Here is a 21081-nt window from a genome sequence, read left to right as displayed (position 1 = left end):
TTTGGATTTTGAACAAAAATATTAGTTTTGATGCAGCCTAATTTGTCACTCCTTTTATGGTTCTGTGTTCTGAGAATCTTTAATCCCAGGTTGAAGATTACTTGTTTTCTTCTGGGAACTTTGTTGTTAAATTTTAATTTAGATCTATAACTCAAGTTCCCTTTTAGGTATGGTGTAGTAAAGAGGTTAAGGCTCCTTCCCTCTCCATACCGGATGGTGGTGGTGGTTTAGTCGCTAAGTCACGTCCAACTCTTGGGACCTCATGGACTGCAGCCCTGCAGGCTCCTCTGTCCAGGGGATTCTCCAGGCAAGAATGCTGGAGTGAGTAGCCATTTCCTCCTCTAGGGGATCTTCCCAACCCAGGGATCAAACCTGGGTCTCCTGCACTGCAGACAAATTCTTTACTGACTGAGCCACCCAGGGAAGCCCCATTATTCTAGCTCTATCTGTTGAAATGACTATTCCTTGCTCCACTGAATTATCCCTTGATGCCTTTGTTACTGATTCTTTGATACTTGTTGCAACTTGTTTGGCAGCCAGTAAGTAATGTAGCCAGTTATTAAATTTTCCACACAAAACTTTTAAGAAGATATATTCCTGTTTCTGGAAGCCAGACTTCTATATCTCTGAAATTAATTCACCTTGATTAATGATGCTATTCAAACCACTTCTATCTTAACTTTCTGTGTTGTGTCAGTTTCTATTGTAATGGATATGTCAGTAGCCTCAATATTTTTTAAAATATTTTCTGATGTTTTGAATCTGCCATGTTAATCTGTATCCAAGTTCTAGATTTGTGTATGTTCTTGGTAACTGATCTTTTATATATTGTCCCTCTTTAAACGTCTACCTTAATTTATATTTTATTTGTTGGTAATATGGTTGGACCAGCTTTCTTTAGTTAATAGTTTCCTGATACACCTTTTTCTATCTTTTCACTGTCAGTTTTATTTATAACTTTATGTTAAATATCCCTCTTATACGGAACACATAGTTTTATTTTTCTAAAACCTATTCTGATAAACTAACTTTAATAAGTAAGTTTAATCTGGTTGTATTGAGTGTGATTACTGATATAATTAGTCTTCTTTTGTATTTTCTATTTTATTACCCTTTTCCACTTGTTTCTACTTTTTGTTAAAATGGTTTTCAAAATTACCTTTTTACTTTCTCTGTTTTAGAAGGTTTAAGTTAGGCTCCTACTTTAGCGGTTTTCCTTAAATTATTTTTAATATGTTTGCTTAGCAGTCAAATTTTGTAACAAAGTCTCAAGTATACTATATTTCTGTCCTCTGAAGTAAGATGTAGTCCTTTGCAGTATTTAAATATTCTATAATAGCCTCAGTTGTCTGTAATTTTGGACTTACATTTGGTATGTTAAAGCATAATAAAACATTTAAAATTTGTGCTCATAAGCTGTGAAATATAGTAGCTAAAAAAATTAATGCCATGAATCCATCAGCCAGCATAAGAGGTGGGATGGTTCCAGTGGTACCATGTACCTGCCTGATTCCTGTCCCATGAGTTTGGGCCCTGTGACAGCAGCTAAAAGTAGTCAAGAGTCCCTCTCTGAATGAGGGGCGGAATAATTAAGAAAACTCTTTTTTAAAAAATAAGCTCAACTTAGAACCAAGGATGCCTTTACTCCTGGGTCTCATTCAAGCATAATTCTAGGCACCGATCCATCCAGTTCAAGTCCACATGCTCAAGACTCCACAGCAGGTGTTATCAGGAGGAAGGGAGCCACAGGATGACCCCTGATCACCCAGGGAATCTGGCTGGTTTTTCAATTGTCTTTTACATTCTCACTGGAAGGGCAGTGGTATCTAATCAAGTGTTCTTGTGCTTCTGATACTGTCATTGCAACCATCTTAGAAAGGGCCTAGAATCTTAGTTTTTACATTTTATTTCTTGGAGAAAAAAAATACCTGCTCTGTAATTTCACTGCCTTGCTGAAAATGTTAACTGTGTCAGCCGGAGCCCGTAGGACTTGGGAGGAACTTACTTGACAAGCATATTCCAGGATGTGGTCGCTTTGGAGGGTGCGTTTCTGAGGTCACTGGGGGGAATTTGCTCCCATGTGGTGGCCAGGCAGTGTGACGTGGGCTGGCGGAGCACTGTCGGGGTGGAGTGGGCGGATGTGCCTTGCGGAGGTGTAGAGGACAGCTCTCCTGGGTGAGTGCCTGTGACTCACGGCAGGGCATGTTTTCCAGTCTTGGCGAAAAAGAAAAGTAGGGGGAATATTATGAGGCAATAGATTTTTATCAACATGATGCCATCTGGAAACCAAGAGGCCCTTCCTTCGTCAATGCCTGGAGCGTATTCACTTTCCAGTGTGTGGAATTATTTCTGCTTAGACTGCTGCCGCCCCCACCCCTCAGACTGAGCCTTGCAGCTGGTCTTGGAAGCAGATCCTGACTGCTGTGACCTGAGCATTCTCCCAGCAAGACAGCCGTTTCCTTTAAAACGTATACTTCCATATTGTGAGGACATGGATTTTATTTTTCCCCCCAGAACCATTATATATTGGAGACTTTATCTGGCAATCCTTTGGCCTTGTGGGAAGCTACTCTTGACACATTAAGTGATGGAGTGATGGAAATGTTCAGCTTCAGTAACTCCCTGTGGTCAGCGTCGTCTCTCCTGTCTGTCCTGATTGCTGGCACCAGGAGTGTCCTCTACCCAGCCAGTTTCACGGAACCACAGAGTTGTTAGGGATTTTAGTTGTTAGGGTCCAGCATTTTAGGGGTAAAAACAGGGCATATTACTTATGATTATACAAGCTTGAGGCTCAGGTCAACCACAGTTCAGATCTTGTTAGCTGATGACTTGGGTGTGTCTCTTAACCATTCCATACCTCAGTTCCCACATCTGTAAGTGGGGATGATGCCCACCTCCAAAGAAAGATTTGTGAAAGGGTTACTAAATGAGGTAGTGTATTTAAAGTCCTTTCAGTAGGCTGGCCCTTAAATTCTCATCAAACTATAGCTACTTGAAAAAGCCCTCACTTTGCATAGTTCCAGTATACACAAATTTCAGAGTTTAGTCAACATCAGATAACCAAAAAGATGTATTAGACGAGGTATATGAGCATCACTTTCCTAGGGACATTTAAGGAAAGCTCCCAAACTGTTTTCTCCAAATGAATCGACCCCACCTATGATCACACTGGCCAGTTGTTCAGTGACCACTTAATACACGTGGTCTACTCTTAGGAGCTCCTTGTTCCCTGGCTTTTGCTTAAAGCCAAACCAAGTGTCCTGGAAATTAGATGTTTAATTGTGGACACTGACAATCCATTTGGAGACAGGTAGGCGTATCCTTTCTAGAAAGAACACTAATAGTGATGAGTGTGTACACTGTCTGCAAGTTAAGGAAAAGTTAGAGTTTGTTTTTTTCATCTTTTTCATGATTATATCGTTTCATTCTCATTTAACTGTCAAAGACAGCTTATTGCTGTCCTCAGAAAGATAGTTTTTCAGACCTTCTTGATAAAACATGTCAAAGGAATGGTTATACTTCCAACACAGCCCAGGGACATCAGAAAGATCACTGAAGGAGGAGCTGGGGATTATGGGTCTAGTTCTGCGACTTCTTTGCTCGGGGAAGTTGCTGCCCTCATCTGTTGAATGGGTGATGGTGGGACTCACCCCCAGAGTCCCTTCCTGCCCTGAAAACTCCTGAGAGTCACAGTCCCTGTTCCTGTTATTGCCTCTAGGACACCCCCCAGGTCACCTGCTGTCTGGCTGCTACCCCTCTGCAACCTCTTACACCAGACCCCCGCACTGATTCCCTGGACCCTGCCCTGTGTTATCCATTACTTCATCAATCAGGCTTGGGTTGAAAGATGATTTAAACTTTGCAATTCCAAAAAATGCAGGTAGAAGTTGAGGGAGGCCCAGCCTGACATTTTGAGGTTTTCATTGCTACATTTGAAAAGCCACACCCCAATGGCACAGCAGATAAAAAAAATCAGCCTGCAGTGCAGGAGACGCAAGAGACGTGGGTTCAGTCCCAGGGTCAGGAAGATCCCCTGGAGGAAGGCATGGCAACCCACTTCAGTGTTCTTGCCTGGAGAATCCCCATGGATAGAGGAGCCTGGCGGGGTACAGTCCACGGGGTCACAAAGAGGCAGACATGACTGAGCGGCTGAGCACCCTGCACACACAAGTAGCCTTCACTTTGCACAGTTTCGGTATACACAGAGTAGGTTTAACTAATGCCTGGTCACAAAGATTGCAGTCACATTGGTGTTTGAACTGTGATAATTGCATCAGGTTGCTACAAACTTTTCTGATAGCTCTTCAGTCCGCAAGTCATTACATAAATTACAAACGTGCAGCATGATCAGAGACAGATGTGCAGCCTGGACAGCGACAATCTCAAGGCTTGTCTCACAGTCTCTGGTAAAGCAAAGTGTGCCCCTTTATTTCTCTGTAATAGCCTACATGACATTACACAGAAGCTGATGGTCGAAAGAGGAAGGTAGCCACCCGGAATGAAAGCATAATAAGGAAATGGAAGGTGATAATGCCAGAAGTGAAATGGCAGGGTAAATGGAGCTAGAGGAGAAAGCTGGCTGGCAGGGCTCACACTGCTGCCAGTGAGGTATTCCAGGGTGTAGCCAGGGGAAGTTAGTCTCAGCGCAAGTTTATTGAGCTAAGTGAAGAAAGTGATTGTGATGAAAAGGATGAAATATCACAGATGAAGTGATGCCAACAGGAAACTGCACGTTCATTAAAGGAACTCCGGGACATTTCATGACATTGAAAGTACAGAGGATAAAATGTTGGCAGTTTATCCAGACGTAGGAGTTTATAATTCACCAAGGCATAAAGAGGCTCATATAGTTTATACAGCGGGAAGAAGGCGAGCAAACTACTCAGTAAGCTGGAGAAACTTCAGAGTCTCAGTTTCTAGTGTTTCAAAGAAAGAGCACTGGATAGGTGTTAGTTTTATGTTTTTCATTTCCCTGTACACTTATAACCAATGGTAAAGGTTTTGTATGTTTTGACAAAATTTCTGAATGCCTTAGAACAGTAGTTGCGACCATTCTTCATTCAGTTTGCTTCGCATGGTCGTTTGTATGGTCTGGCGCTACCATGCAGAGTGGGCACTGCCTGAGTATGTGTCCCGATTCCGGACAAAACCCAAGCTGGCCAAGACCTGCTCCAGAGGAAGACGTTTCCTCGTTGTCCCAGGCTTCACCACAGGGCTGCTTTCAGTTCTCTTCTGCTGGGTTTGCAGCAGCGCATGAGGTTGGTGTAAGGAAACTGCTTCCTTCTCCCCGTTGTGCTGTGCGTGGACTCCTTCCCTGGAGGCCCTGCCTGCGCTCTGGCTTTGGTCGCTGGCCAGCTGTGCACCCCTCGTGCTTATCTGCTTACCTGAACGTGCCCCTGCCTGGGCCTGGGGGTGGACACTGGACTCTGGCTGTCTCCATCAGCTTCTTCCTCCCAGGTCTTATATCTTATGCGAGAGATCAACAAAAGTGTTCTTCAGAGGAATGTTCCACATACTATTTAGAGCAGGTGAGAGTGAGTTTACTTTTACTCTATAAATAAAAAGCAATATGCTTTTTTTTGTTTACATTTTTTGGCCACACTGTGCGGCATGTGGGATCTTAGTTCTCTGATCAGGGATTGAACCTGTGCCCTCTGCATTGGAAGGCAGAGGACTGCCAGGGAAGTCCCAAGTTCGGCTATATGCTTTCATTAATTATTTTGTAAAAATCATTTTAATCATAAAAGTCATTTAATAATCATCCCTTTAAAAATCACTTTAAGGGATTTGCCTCAATGAATGGTCGGTAAACATTTATACATTGACATGTTTAACAAGAAACTAAATACTGATACATAAAATGATAAGTTTGAAGAGGGACTGTATCACATAAGGTTTTTTAGGGGTTGCATTCTTTGGTTTCATGCATTGGAGAGGGAAATGGCAACCCACTCCAGTATTCTTGCCTGGAGAGTCCCAGGGACGGGGGAGCCTGATGGGCTGCTGTCTACGGGGTTGCAGAGTTGGCCACAACTGAAGCAACTTAGCAGAAGCAGCAGCAGCATTCTTTGGTTTGGAGTAACAGTTGCCTTTCACAAAATAGTAAATGAATAAGAAATATATTAGTGTATTTTTTTTCCCCAGAATCCAAGGAAGAATTGAAAGCCATGGTTTAGAAAGGGTGGCAGTGAGCCATTTCTGAGTATTTTGACAGAAGGAATTTGAGGTTCTTCCTTCAATCTCTCTATATTAATGGCCCATGGGTCCTAATTCTCAGCCTCTGTGTCTCTCTGTTCAAATTTCAAATTCCCAAAAACAACATTATTAGCCCAGCTGTGGCCTAGGAGATAGGGGCAGAGAGTATAACTTTGGTAACTTGCCGTCTTCCTAGAGAAAAGAGAATTTTCCAGATAGGCAGACCTTAACAACAATGTCATGGCTATAGTACTTTAAAATATATATATTTTTTAATTGCCATAGATTTTCACTTGGCTTAGGAATTGAATCATTGAAAAGTAGTCTTTCTGAATTAATCTTTTATAAATGGAAAGAATTTTGAATAGCACCTAGAGAGATGTTTCTAGTGAGTACTTTTATGAGTATTCTTGTTTCAGTATGTAGACTTTAGTTTTTAATCAGGCAGGGTGAAGCCAACAGCGTAGGAGCTACTGTCATTGAAACAGAGTTTATTCCTCACAGTTCCCGGGAGGAGGGGGCAGGCCGCGCAGGACCACAGAGGGATGCACAGAGGCCGGCTGGAGGCAGGGAGCGTAAGGGCAAAGCGTGGGCAGGGGCTGTGGTTATGCTCTCTGTGCGAAGCGGTGAGGCAGGGATGGCAGGGTAGACAGGTTTGACTGGCTGCATCACTCATGAGACGTGTTGGGCAGAAGGACTGTCCCTAGTTGCCTGGTACCTGGCCCTGGAGTGACTTAGGACAGGTGGATAGTGGTCCAGAGGGTTAGCGAGTGGTAGAGGTGGTAGGAGCCCACTCTGGATTGGTTTGCATATGGAAAATGCATTCCTAGGCAAGTCCGTGGCTTTCTCTAGGCATCGGAGAACTGGCTAGCCCTCAGGGGCATCTCTCCAGAGTCAGCAAGGCTCTAGACATCAAAGCATTAGAAATGCAGAGGCTAACCTGGCTGAGACTCTGCACTCCCAATGTGGGGGGGCTCAGGTTTGACCCCTGGTCAGGGAACTAGATCCCACATGCCACAGCTGAGAGTTCACATGCCACCACTTAAGATCCCGAATGCCACAACTAAGACCCAACACAGCCAAAAAAAAAAAAAAAATTAAGGCGTGATTAATACAAGTCCCTACATGTTCAGTTGGTTTGTAAGTTTCCATGTGAAATCCAGCATAACTTCCCAAAGTGGCTACAAGGCATTACACAACGGAGCCCTCTGCTGTGACCTCCACTTCCTGTCCCTCTCTTTTGCGCGCCGCACCGCCCCCCCCCACCCCCCCCCCCCATCACACTGGCTTCCTTGCAGTTCTTAAACGCATCAGCCATGCATCCCACTGAAGGGACCAGTGGGTCTGTTCCCTCTTTGTGGGATGATTTATCTTCAGTGGTCATTTTGACTTTTCCATCTTCTTTGGGCATCTGCTCATATGTCACTTCCTCGGTGAGGCTTACCCTAAGCACCCTACTTAACACTGCTCCCAGCAGCCTCTACTGTTTCACCTAGCACTTACCACTTTCAGCATTCCATATCGTTTGTTTATTTATTATGCCTGTCGTTTGAGGTCAAGAGGTCATATTTATTTTGTTAGCATACTCTAAGCAATAAAAAATCATGTCTACACATAGTAGGTGCTCAAGAATATTTGAATAATGACATTATTTTTCCAAAAGTGGAGCACTCCAGTCTTTTAAGGACACATAAGACATCAGAGATTAGTACCTGTATCCGTGGCCAATATGGGGATACAGTTAGGGTCTTATTGCATTAGTCAAACGTTGTTTAGTTGCTAAGTCATGTTCGACTCTTTTGCGACCCCGTAGACTCTAGACCGTCAGTCTCCTCTGTCCCTGAGATTTCCCAGGCGAGAATATTGGAGTGGGTAGCCATTTCCTTCTCTGGGGGATCTTCCTGACCCAGGGGTCCAACTCATGTCTCCTGCATTGCAGGCGGACTCTTTACCACTGAGCCACTAGGGAAGCATTAGTTAAATACTGAGGCATAAATGTATAAAGGAAACATAAAGTGTTGAGGTTCTTGCTTAGCAATCATTATTCAGCCAGACAGATGGGACAAGAGGTTCAGTCACCTTCCCTGACGTTTAGCCTTTGCATATTGAGTTTCTCATGCTAATACCACAGCTACATCAAGTTAAAGGCCGGTGACTTTTTGTACAAACCAATTTATTCTACCTGATTTTTTTCACTGTAGCTCCATTGTTAATAGTTCCATTTGAAGGCTTTCTTTTCACTATCAAGATCCGGAAGGCTGCGTCCCTCGCTTCCCTTGGAAGAGCTGCCTCCCACTTCTTTCCAGGGGTAGGTCTGTAGCAAAGGTTCTGGGGGATAGCCTGGCCTGAGGACTGACAGACCCTTGCCCACAGTGAGCCATGAAGAAAGGTAGCTGCCTCATGTGTTCCTGGCATGTGATTTCAAGCCATGTGCTGAAAGAAAAAATCAAAATCATTCTGAAAAACATGATTTCTCTTCTGGAATCATGGTATTTGAGAAAACAGGAAATGATTCAAGCAGTGTAGAACAACTGACATTTATGATGCATTCAGATGTTAAATGATAAAGGATTATTAAATGACGACCCACTCCAGTGTTCTTGCCTGGAGAATCCCAGGGACAGGGGTGCCTGGTGGGCTGCCGTCCATGGGGTTGCACAGAGTCGGACACGACTGAAGCGACTTAGCAGCAGCAGCAGCAGGTATAAAATGGTGTTGTGGTTTTCTCTTTTTAGAAAAGAGTATTTTTTTCTTTAATAGATGCATATGGGTGAAATATGTGGGATTTGCTGTAAACTAATACAAGAGTTGGAAAGTGGGTAGGGAAAGCATTGAGGTCCATTGGCCAGGAGTTGCTTACCGCTGAAACTGGGTGATGGGTCCATGAGAGTCATCATACTGTTATTTTCATTATTCTGTATATTGTCAGTTTTCAGTTAGTGAAGGATTTTTAAAAATGTAGTGGTAATTATTGATCAATTTGTCTTCTTTCTGATTTTAAGTGGAACACATTCACCCTTTCATCATGAAGATTGGTATTGACTCTGGGCTTAAAGGACCAGAAACGTCCCTTCTGTTCGTAATTGTTTAAATGAGAACTGAATGGTGAAGAATGTTAAATGCTTATCAGTATCCTGAGAATATTAATATATGTACTTCTTATTCAGTCTGTTGCCGTGACATAGTCTTACTCCAGTTGACAGTAAAAGCCCTCTTGCGTTTTACAGAAACCCTGTGCGCAGTCATCCAGTCACTCAGGTACCAAGTGCTGCCCGGCAGAGGGTCACAGCAGGAGCAAGTCAGGCAGATCTTCCCTGCCCCAAACTCAATTCTAGTGGGGAAGGGAGACCATAAACAAACAAATGAACAAGCTCAGGTGCTGGTGTAGCCATCTCTGGCATTGTGGCCCCCAGGGGATCTGGGTTCCAGCGCCCAGGGAATGATGAGGGCACGTGGGTGGTGGTAAGCACTGCCGTCTTCTTTCCAGGGAGTGGGGCTGCACTTTCCCGTGAAGAAGAAAAGAATCCTGCTTCCTCACCTTAGCTCCAGTAGCTTCACATTTCATGATTGTTCTTTCCAGATTCAGCAAGTGCTGGGTGTTGCAACTAGTTTTTGAGGATGTTTTGAGTTCCCATCCTTTTTGCGTCTGGTTAAAGATTTACATGCTAAGTTTGGAGAGGCGGCTTCTAGGTACCTCAGGCAAACCCCAACTGCCCTGACCCCAAATACATGTACGGGGGAACCACAGGCTAACCTATGTTGATGGGCCTGTTGCTCCCAAATACATGTACGTGTGAACCACAGGCTAGCCTATGTTGATGGGCCTGTTGCCATTTTACTGATCAGTCCATTTGAAGACAGAGCCACTTAGGAAATCATAGATGGGTAGCAACCACCAACAGTGGTGGAGCCTGTCTTCTGTGCTCACTCAGGCCTGCCAGCTAGCTTACATGGCACTGTTTTTAGCACATCTGATATTGGAGAAGCTGTAGGCTGGAGACCCTCTGCCTTGTTCAGAGACCCCCAGGAACCAGGGGACCAGCCGGGAGTTGAACCCAGGTGGCTCCTCTCCAGAGGCTGCACCCTCAACCAGTATCATGTATCTCTGCTTTCAGTCGTCTCTAAGGATGATGACTCCTGTCAAGATCCTCTTTTCTGTCTGTTTCAGGTTTTGCTCATCTTTGCAAAGGAAGATAGTCAGAGTGATGGATTCTGGTGGGCCTGTGACAGAGCCGGTTACAGCTGCAATATTGCTCGGACTCCAGAGTCAGCCCTGGAATGCTTTCTAGATAAACATCATGAGATTATTGTAATCGATCACAGACAGACTCGAAACTTCGATGCAGAAGCAGTGTGCAGGTACCATATTTATGTTAATATATTAGCAAATGTCTACCTAACAGCTTAAAATGAAATTCACGTATATATGTCTTTAGTTCCAGCCCAAATGTCTCTAAAGTATATGCTGATATTTCTAAGCAGTGTATGTAGATCTCTACAATGAATGCTATAGCTCCTCTTATGGCCTTTTCTATTTTTCCACATTTGCATTCCAAAGAATTTAGAGGTGTGAGCTGGGCTCCTCTGAAAACTATAGGGAATTTTTTCCCCTTGAGTGTTGTTCATGTTGCACTAAAAAAAAAAAAAAAGAGAGATTCACACAGTTCTTATTACACAGATATGGTTTGGATTTAAACCAGATATTTTAATCCTAATTATTCTGTCCCAAAATGAACATCAGAAATGTGTGAAATAGACCATTTCTGCCTGCCTGACAACAGATGGGTGGATTTTACAGCAGTCGGGGAGGAAAGGCAGCCACTTTTCAGCAGCAGAAGAATCTCCCAAGGATCCAAAGCCCCTGCTTGTTTACAGAAATGCTTGCACTCTGGGGAGGAAACGCTTGACTGTTCATAAATAAATGCAGTCATCAGAGTTAGCTCTGGATGAACCCATCCATTTGGCATAAGTGGAATGCTTTGAAGCTCAATGGGAAGAGGTCACTAATTAAATGCTAGACCAGGACAGACTGTAGTTACAAACAGAATGGGAATTGTCTTGAATATTAGCAAGTGAAATGAAAGGCACGGAAATGGCTTCTTAGACCTGCTGGTACCCTGACAAGAAATGAGTGCATTTAAGAGAAGTTTCTCCTCATAGGCATCACATTGCTATTCTTTGACCATTTTCAGTTTCCCAAAGAAGAAACTTTCTTAAGGAACCTGTTTTAAAATGTCTTCTAGATCTCAAATAATCCTATCTTCCTGCATAGAAACATTTGCCTGTTTAACTATATAGTAAAGTATATCACAAAATATTTGGGTATTTTTAGTATTAAGGGAAGAAAGAGTTGTTCAGCCATGTCCAACTCTTTGTGACCTCATGGACTTTAGCTTGGCAGGCTCCTCAGTCCATGGAATTCTCCAGGCAAGAATACTGGAATGGGTTGCCATTCTCTTCTGCAGGGAATCTTCCTGATTCAGGGATCAAACTCGGGTTTCCTGCATTGCAGGCAGACTCTCTACTGTCTGAGTTACCAGGGAAGCCACCAGGGAAGTACTAAGAAATAGATATGTACATGTGTGGATATATATGTATGTTGTGTGTGTAAAATGATTGTCAGGCTAGAATTGAGTCTCTTATAGCTAAATATATCTGCATTTTCTTGACCTCCACTTATGGTTACATGATTTTTTAGTAGAACTAGCACAATCCTTTGTACATATATAGAATGATATAAGTCAGTCTTCAGCTATAAAAAGAAGAAATGAATAGGAAGAATTCTTTGAATTCAGGCAAAGGCCCAATTTAGTAGATAAACTTTATAATCTTCCTTGAATATACAGGAAGGTGGTTTTGTTTCCTGTTGAGGGAACTTTTTGTCTTAGCTGCACAGAAAAACACTGAAGCATCTGTGTAGTTCGAAAGCCAGGTTACGTCTCTGCTGGTGCGTTTCCAGTTTCTGATCATGTTGATGGAGAGATTCCTGGATGCTGGACTGTGAGCACGTCCTGCCTAAAATGAGAGGAGATGCGTTCCTAGCAGATATGCGTTGTTCATTGTCAGCGGTCCAGGACGCTGGGTTTTGAGCTGGACTGGACCTTAGCATGCTTCTTTGGACCTCGGCCTCACCAGTCCCCGGATCCCCCTTAGTCCTCGTAAGTAGAAAGAGGTCCAGGTCCCTTTGGCCACACCTGTTCCTTCTTTGGAGGAATGAGAGAGAAGAGATCAGTGGCAGGAAGGGACTCAAAACACAGAAACCAGTCTCAAAAGAAGCTGAGTGAGCATGAGCTCCAGCTCAGTTATAACATGTTTCCTCTTGCCGAAGCCCCACCCCTTAGAATGTAGCCCAACAGACACCCAGACACCTTGAGGGGGTGGAAGAGGCTGAAGGAAAGTGAGGGGTTCGCAGCAGCTCCCTGGAGATGAGCACACACCTCTGAGATGCTGTCCATTTTTTTTTCATGAGGTGCTCCTGGTATTTCTGCTGAGGATTCAGTAGAAGGCTCCTAAGCAGGAGATAAGTGGAGTTTCACGTGACCAATGCGTGGTAGGGACAGGGGCTTCCCAGGTGGCGCTAGTGGTAAAGAACCTGCCTGCCAGTGCAGGAGATGGAAGCGGTGTGGTTTTGATCCCTGGGTCGAGAAGATCCCTGGAGGAGGACATGGCAACCCACTCCAGTATTCTTACCAGGAGAATTCCATGGACAGAGGAGCCTAGGGGGCTACAGTCCCTGTGGCTGCAACGTCGGACACAACTGAGGCAGCATAGCACGCACGCACAGGAAGTAATCTGCTGTCCACAGTGAGTTCAGGCCTCTCTTCAAGGGAGTTCATTCAAATACCATTTATCCACAAGGGGACCTATACTTCCCAGAAAGACAGCAGCTGGCCATTGTCTTGAGTCTTCTTCTCACATGGAGTGAGGTCTCAAGGAACAGACCTCACAAGGAAGGTACATTTTTAGAGGAAGGTGAGGACATTTAGTCACAAGGGTGAAGCAGTATGAGCTGGCTGTCCCTGGGGGAGCGCTGGTGCAAACACATGAAAATGGAGAGGAGCAGAAACGCCAGGAGCTAGAAAGAAACAGATATAAGCTGCTTCACAGATTCCTCAGGAGCAGCCTTGAGCTTTCACTTCTCAGGGCGGATGGTTCCCTTGTGAGGGATCTCGAAATAAGGAGAGGCCAGACCATGGAGATGGATCGAAACAGATGTGCTTATTTGTATGAAGGTTCCAGTATGTGGCCCCTTCTTAAGAATTCATCAGACTCATGACCCCGGACCAGCGGTCTAAACCCGAGTCTAAGCTGTAGCATAGCACGGTTTCCAGGAAGATTCTTGGACTTCAGAATTCTTCTGTATCTTAACCCTGGTAAGTTCCTAGGGAATAAACAAATGGTAGACAGGGGGTCGTGGTAAGACAGACATCATTATAGTGACAGTTACTGCAGCGATCGTTTCTCAGCCCTAGCTGATGGCTCAGCTGCTTAAAGTATTTGAACAAAAATAACCGTCCAACCAAAAAATTGGAGTGGTTCTTCATACAGTGTTTAAAAGACCTTCACCTGCACCTGTGTATCCAGCTGCCAGCAATCCTTCTTTTAAGATCAACTGTCTGAACCATCTATTATTTTAAAAGAAAAACAGGTCCAACTTAATTAGCTCCCCAAGTACAAACTGATAGCTAGAGAACTGTCGGACTGCCAGTTTTCTTGCAGAGTGGAATTTCAATCAGAAAACATGGAATTTAAGTGGAATTTGCCAGTTTTTGAAGTGGAACATTGGCAGATCTGACCTACTGGAGAATTGCCCGGGAATTTCTTTTAGATGTGTGTGGGGGGTGTTTGTTTTTGTTTGTTCTTTTTTTTTTTTTTTTTTTAGTAAAACAAAGATTGTCCTGATCCATAAGAGCATCTTCTTTTGCTGTCTTCCACGTGTTTTCAGACTCCTTTGGACGGACGTTTGATTTTTCTTCCGTTTTCCCTGTGAAGAAGTCCCACAGTCGGTCAGTCACCAGAACGAGGCCACATTGCTGGGTCTGATGTGGCGCTTTCTCTTTGCAGGTCAATCCGGGCCACGAACCCCTCGGAGCACGCAGTGATCCTCGCCGTGGTCTCACAAACGTAAGCTCCCGACCCCCGCTGGGAGCACCGCGGTTCCTCCTGAAACCTTCTCTGATGTAACACGTTCTCAGAGCTAGCGAAGCCGGGGGAGAGGTCTTTGGCCTGACACTAGCAACCTTCGATCTCACTTGCGATTTTCCTTTTTTTGCAAGTTTCTGGAAATAAGTAGGCCTTTCTCTTTATCCTCTCTGATTTCTGTTAGCACCTCAAAAAAAGAATGGTTACTCACTGTATGCTAGAAATGGGTGGAAAATCTCAGGAGGAGGAGGTCTGAAGAGAATGTTGTTCCAGCTTACCTTCTTTCTTTGCAGAAAAGAGATAGGGAACTGCTTGTTTTTTCACTTAAGAAAAAATAAATTATACCATGAGAACTGGCACCAAAGCCCCTGCCAGAAAAGGAATGTGCAGTCTCTGTTAGGACTGTTATGTGGCTAGAAGCAGGACAAAAGGATGAATGCCCGTGCTGGAAGGGAAAAAGGGAGCTTGAGCTGTAGGTCGGAGACTGTGGAATGAGAAACCCCTGTGCTGCGTGTAGGACATGGCCCGCGCTTCGAATGAGAGGCCAGGAAGGAGAAAAGCTGCTTGTACAGCTAGCATGACGAGAGCCTTTGCCGGTACCAAAATGTGTTATAGCCACTTAGTGGCCATCACTAGCTTTGGAGAGCATAAGGCCTTAATCTGAGCCTGGGACTGACTACACTTGGCCCTGTTCTGAGAGTTGGCACAGATGCTGCCCTGGAGGAGCTCACAGGCCAGCAGCTCAGAGTATCAGTCTCCCTCAGACAGGCCCCACCCAGGGGGAGATTTAAAATATCCATTCTAAGGCCATATTGGGACAGTAAGAAATCCTGGCTTCCAAGTCTTGCCCTAACCAAAGACTCCTCCTGACCTGCGACTCCTTGAGTGTCTTGTTAGGAGCTGTGTCTCTTCGCTTTGACACCTACCACAGGGTCTGAGCCAAGGGACGTAAAGAAACTGTCCCACTGGCCTCAGCATCTCGCCATCCTAGTGGTGACAGGATCTCAAGGGAAAGAGTGAGGGGACTAGCCTTCTTCAGCCTCCTTGCTTATATCTTATCTTCTGGGGACTGGGAACTCTTAACAGGGTCTTAGAGCCTTGACATGGATACCAGACCACACAGCATGTGCCCAAGCCTGGCTGATTCCATGGGCCCAAAAACAAAACATTCGTTTTTTTTCCTGCTCATATAGCAAAAAGGTGTACTTGTCCTTGACAAGTAGTGGTTTGTTGTGTCTTGTTATGAGTTTTCACTTTTTTCCCTGTTTTTAAAAATATTTCATTTATAGAGGAAGTTATAATGCTTCCCAGGTGGCGGGTAGTGGTAAAGAACCCACCTGCCAATGCAGGAGACATAAGAAACGTGGGTTCAATCCCTGGGTCAGGAAGATTCCCCAAATGGCAACCGACCACAGTATTCTTAGCTGGGATATCCCATGGACAGAGGAGCCTGGCAGGTTATAGTCCATGGGGTCACAAAGAGTCGTACACGACTGAAGGGACTCGGCACGCACGGTAATAAAATTAATGCTGCTTGTGCCAGCCGGCTTGTGACGTAGGACATGATTCATACCTTTGGAGCCCGTTTTGTGCCCCTGCTTATTTATTGACCAGAGAGGGTAGACCCTTGAGCTCCCAAAGAGGGAGGCAGAAGAGTTTTTACCTGTCAGGTGGGATTCAGCCACAGGTGACAAGGCAGATATGCCCTGGGATTTCTGGGCAGGCAGAGCTGTCTGCTTCTCCGGCCAATCCCTAGTGTCCCGTTTTTCGTCCCCATTTCTACGGCGCATGCGCCATGTTACTTGCGGGCTGTCTTGGGGGCACCGTCTCATAAAGATGGCAGCAGAGCTTCAGCACGACTTCACGATCAGCTGACCCCATCCCCACCTTGTACTTAAACTGCAGCTCTGAGACCTGGAGGCAGGCTCAATGCAGGAAGCCGCCTGGTGAAACGAGAGCCAGTGAGTTTTGTCTCCTTCCCTCGAACTTTGGCTCTCCTGATGGCTGTCCTCTCCTGTTGGCTCTGGGGCGCTGCAGCCTCTGATGCCAGTTGTCCTCCTGAGAGTTGGACCCAGCTAGGTCTAGGGTGGGGGCGTCATGCTTCCAGAATGTCCGGGGGTGTCAAAGGGCACAGTGCTCTGCGGGGCGAGCATTGCACATACGTCGTCCCTCGACGCGCTGCCCCTGTACACTTGCTCCCGCTCTGAGGGAGCCTCTGGTGCGTACCTGCGCTACAGTTCTCAGCCACTGCTGGAGTTCCCGCTACCGTCTCTGCTCTTTTTGCATCCAAAGGCAGATGTGGGAGTCTGGCTTCCTGCAAGACAGGTGCCCGCTGCAGGCGTGTGCTGGCCGGGAAGCCACTCTTGGAGCCAGCTCCCTGCTTCCTCCTCGCTGTCTCTGCATTTCAGTGTGAGGAGCCCTGGTTGTATCTGTTGAGTGATCACGTTTTCTGCTCTGTGGCAGATCCAGCAACTATGAAGAGGCCTCTGTGCTCCCCCTTCTGCACGCGGGCTTCAACAGGGTACGTAAGGGATGACCTGGCACCTCCCGCAGGTGCGGCTGTGCGTCTTGTCGCAGACATTTGGCCCCAGGACTGGGAGGGAAAACTGTTCTCGTGGGGGATGACAAGTGTCTGCTGGCCAGGCTTTTTCCCCTTTTCTCTCATAACTTCATTTATCTTAGCAATGGATATGTAATAGCTAAAAATCTGTCTTACTATATCAGGTCAAAATTCCATAGTCCCAAAGTAATCCCACTTAAACCAGTTAGCATATGTGTATGTGATTATCAGTAGTCCCTAGATCGGCGCACAGGGTTCCATGGTCTTCAGGGCCCAGCCAGAGCTTACACCTCAGACACAGGCCCTTGATTCCAACAGCATCTGAGAAACTCCTCGTTGAGACCATACTTGTCAGCAAAGAAGAATTCTGAGTGATGGCTCCATGAGTAACCCTGATATTCAATTTGAAGATGAAGACTGCTTACTCAAGGAAACTTAACAAGCTCCAGAGGCTTACTAGTAGCTCAGGGTAGGGGCAGTCTGAAGGCTTGATTGGAGGTGAGGCCTTGTGCATGCAAATGAAGGCCACATGATGGAATCAGTTTGAGAGAGAAGAAAAAGGGGTGGAGAAAGAGCATCAAAATATGGCTGCTTAAAGGGAATATATTTCATAAGATTAAGGTATTACAGATCCTTACAGAGAAATTGTGGAGGACCTCACTTTATACACAACTTGATTTTTTTTTAATAACAAGCATCTATTTCTTCTATTAGAAAATAAAAGATTACCCTTTGGGAAAAAAATAGAGTGGAGATCCACAGCTGACTTAGGCAGCTTGTGAGCTGCTGCTTTAAACCAAAACCAGCAGCAAAGAAAAATTCTGTGACAACTACATGAATAATGCTGATGCTCAACTAGAAGATTAAGATTGATGAAAGAGACTTACCACCAAACTAGGTAACTAGGTTTACCTGGCGTCTTGGAGTTCCGTGATCGGGGTAATCTGAATCTCAGCGTGTGATGCATCCTTTTCCTGCAAAAATAGGAGACCGCCAGAGCCTTGTGAATTATGAGAAGTCCTTTGGGTGCTTTAAGCAACTGGTGTTTCACCCTCTTAGGTTCCAAAAAAGAATCCCTCCTTCATTGTCAATCCCAGAGAAGCAGAAATTGCCCATGGAATGCCATTCTTTTGGGCTTCAGTGTGCTTCCGTGGGGGAGTAACAGTGCTATGTAAAACATCGAAAGGGTGCCACGGTTCACACATGACTGGGTCGAGCGGTTCTGGTCAGCCCCGTCTCTCACCCCTGACACCTGCCTCCTGTCCGTCATCACACCTTCAAAGGCTGGCACTCACTTCTGGACGCTCTTCTCATGTGCCGCTCCATCTAAATGAGACAGTGCTTCTGAGTGTCCAAATGGAGAGTTGCACAACGTAAGAAGTCATGTTGTGGGGACGTCTTTACTTACTCATTTTCTGAGAATTGATGGGTATTCATAAATCTGCTGTGGAACATTGACCACCTCTGCACCCCAGCCCACCTCTGCCCTTCACATCTGAGGCAGGCGCTTTCAGAATATGAGCGTGGAGGTCCTCTCCATTGCCTGGGAGCAGGTTGGGGAAGGCACGACACACCATGGGTACAGCGATGAGCCCCAATTGCCATGTGTGCTGTTGAGTGTCCCTTTGGAATTCAGCTTTTTTTTTAAAGGTTTATTTATTTATTTTTATATTATTATTATTATTTTTTTTTACTTTATAATATTGTATTGGTTTTGCCATACATCAACATGAATCCGCCACGGGTGTACACGTGTTTCCAATCCTGAACCCCCCTCCCACCTCCCTCCCATTCAGCTCTTAGTTCACTGATCCCACTTCCAACCAACTGGTGTGGAGACTGGTGGCGTCTGGAGTGGTGCCTCTTGTCTGGAGGGCTGAGGTTGCCTGTCTGCTCAGAAAAGCTCAGGAGAAACGCCTGTCCGCTTTGGGTGCAATGCTGCTGAGTAAATTTAGGAGGGATGATACAGGTGTTCCTTTCATTCTTTTTGTGACCTGTCTGTGCTGCCCTGGAAGGTTTCACTTCTCTGTCTGGATACAGCACGACTTTCTGCAGGCCGCCATGGAGCATGAAGCTCTTTGTGAAAGCATGAAAGATGGTAACCGTCGGGGCCACCTGGTATTCTTTAGTCCTGGGCCTGGTCAAGGCCATTCGCCAGCCAGGTCAGGGTGCCCCCAAGTAGTTGGGGCTCTTTCCCAGAGAAGCACACCACACCTTCCAGGTTCTCCCTCCCGAGTTACCATGGCGAAGAGTTGGCTGAGGCTGCTCCCCAGGTGGCTGCTCTCCTTTTTTGGGCAAAATCTTGTCTCTGGCAACTTTCTACCCAAGCACCCTTCCAAACATGCCAGCTGTTCTTCTTGCCTTCCGTGAAGTTGTTTCCCACCTCCGACTATCTTGCTTATGTTAAATCATCTGCTGAAACTCAGCTCTGTGTTACTAGCTAATTGGCCAGTGCTTCAGTCGGTGGGTCTTAAATGGGGACCCGGGAACACAGCGCACCATCAAGTACCCTGCAGCAGCTCTGCTTGAAGCCTCTGTAGCTCTGTGTGAGCGAGTGGCCGGCTGCATGGCGCTTGGTCTACTCTGAGCCTTTTAGAAAGAACGTCTCAGCAGAGGGCCATTGCAGCTGGTGTTTGTATCAACCTTTGTGTACCACTTTTTCTACTTGGAATGACGTTGACATGACATCATTCCAAGTGGAATCATTCCAAGGGACATCATTACGAGTTCATTCAGCAGGTGTTCAGGGAGCACGGGCTCTGTGTGAGGCAGTGTGCTTGGCGTGTCAAGGATACAGTGATCAGACAGTTCCTCCCTGCAGAGGTATCTTGTGGAGGAAGTGGGGAATTAAGACTTATTATTTGTCAGACTCCATTCTAGGTGATTGACCTGATCCTCATCTACAGATGAGAGGTTTGGTATTTTCTGTTTTTGTGGAAGAGGAAACATACTCAAAATGACTAGCTTGCAGAGCTCATACTCAAAACAAGTCAAGATGCAAATCTATGGTGCTAAACTGCCAACTCCCTGCCTGGTCCATCAAAGTCATATTTCCCAAACTGTTTCAAGGAATGCTAGTGGCCCAGAGCTCTTACAAGGTGTCCATGGCAAAAGGCTGCTGTGGTCAAGTAAGTGTGAAAAATCGGTGAAGACTCTGCTTCTCCTCCTCCTGTCCTGAGAACGTACAGCGCCTGTTGGCAGTGTCACACCTGAGCGTGTGGAGAAATACTGTGCTAAAGACACATGCCTACATTTCTGGAAGCAGGGCCCAGGAATCTGCATTTTAACCAAACACCCACGTTATTCTCAGCGTGTTGAAGTTTGAGGGGCACTGTCCTTGGTTCACTCAGTTTATTTCAGATTTTTGCGTTAACTAACTATAGTCTTAAAATCCCCCAAAGATTTTCCTACTGCATTTAGTCTATAAAACACTCACTGAGTGTCACTTACGTGCAAACAAAGCACTCCAGTGTTTAGAAACTGTCACCCACGGGAAGGCTGACCTTTACCACACTGAAAGTTCTTAGGAGACCTAAAGGAAAATAAGAATCATAAAAAATTGCTCCTTGGCTATGAAAGTGAAAATATAACATCATTTTATATTTTATATGTATAAGCATATGTATATGCTTATACATATAAAATATATCCATATACACAGAGATATGATAAAAGTCTAAGGTAAATAAACCAAAATAATGATATCTCTACCCTTATGATATTATCAGTGATTTGGAGATTTTTCTACATTTAATACACTTTAAAATTAATGTTATTAAAAAGAAATGTAACTGTTTATCTCATCCTTTTCAAGAACTTATTTTATTATGATCTTTTTTTGTGCTTTATGAAGCATCATCTGACACTTCTCAGAGCTTGGATACAGACTGACACATAATCTCCAGCTGCCCAGAAGCTCAACCAAAACTTAACCAAGTTTGACTTTGCTTTGCAAATAGAATGCATTTCCCTCCGTGTGTCTTCATGGTTCCCTTTCTGTTCTTAGCCCTTCCCAGCTTCTTCCTGGGATAGTGGGACCAGAGCCACAGGGAGAGTGGGGGGGCTTTGCCGGTGATGCCCAGGGAGGTGCCATCCATGCTAGATGTGTGGAAGCGTGTGTGTGTGTGCGCACACACACACACACGCGCATGTGTGTGAAAGAGACAGACACGGGAGAGGGAGCA

General features: G+C 45.3%; 1 protein-coding gene across 2 annotated transcripts in view; it reads left to right on the top strand.

Annotated features, from left to right (window-relative positions):
* The window catches only part of PDE8B (phosphodiesterase 8B), a 258404-nt gene that overhangs the window by 151456 nt on the left and 85867 nt on the right, over positions 1 to 21081 (top strand). For both annotated transcript variants that reach the window (XM_018053688.1, XM_018053689.1), the window contains exons 3-5: positions 10364 to 10554; positions 14260 to 14319; positions 16801 to 16858. In XM_018053688.1, coding sequence (XP_017909177.1) covers positions 10364 to 10554; positions 14260 to 14319; positions 16801 to 16858 — 309 coding nt within the window. The remainder of the gene's footprint in view (positions 1 to 10363; positions 10555 to 14259; positions 14320 to 16800; positions 16859 to 21081) is intronic.

This window comes from Capra hircus, chromosome 10 (assembly GCF_001704415.2).
Source record: "Capra hircus breed San Clemente chromosome 10, ASM170441v1, whole genome shotgun sequence".
NCBI classification, from domain to species: Eukaryota; Metazoa; Chordata; class Mammalia; order Artiodactyla; family Bovidae; genus Capra; species Capra hircus.
This window is presented reverse-complemented; position numbering and strand designations above follow the sequence as displayed.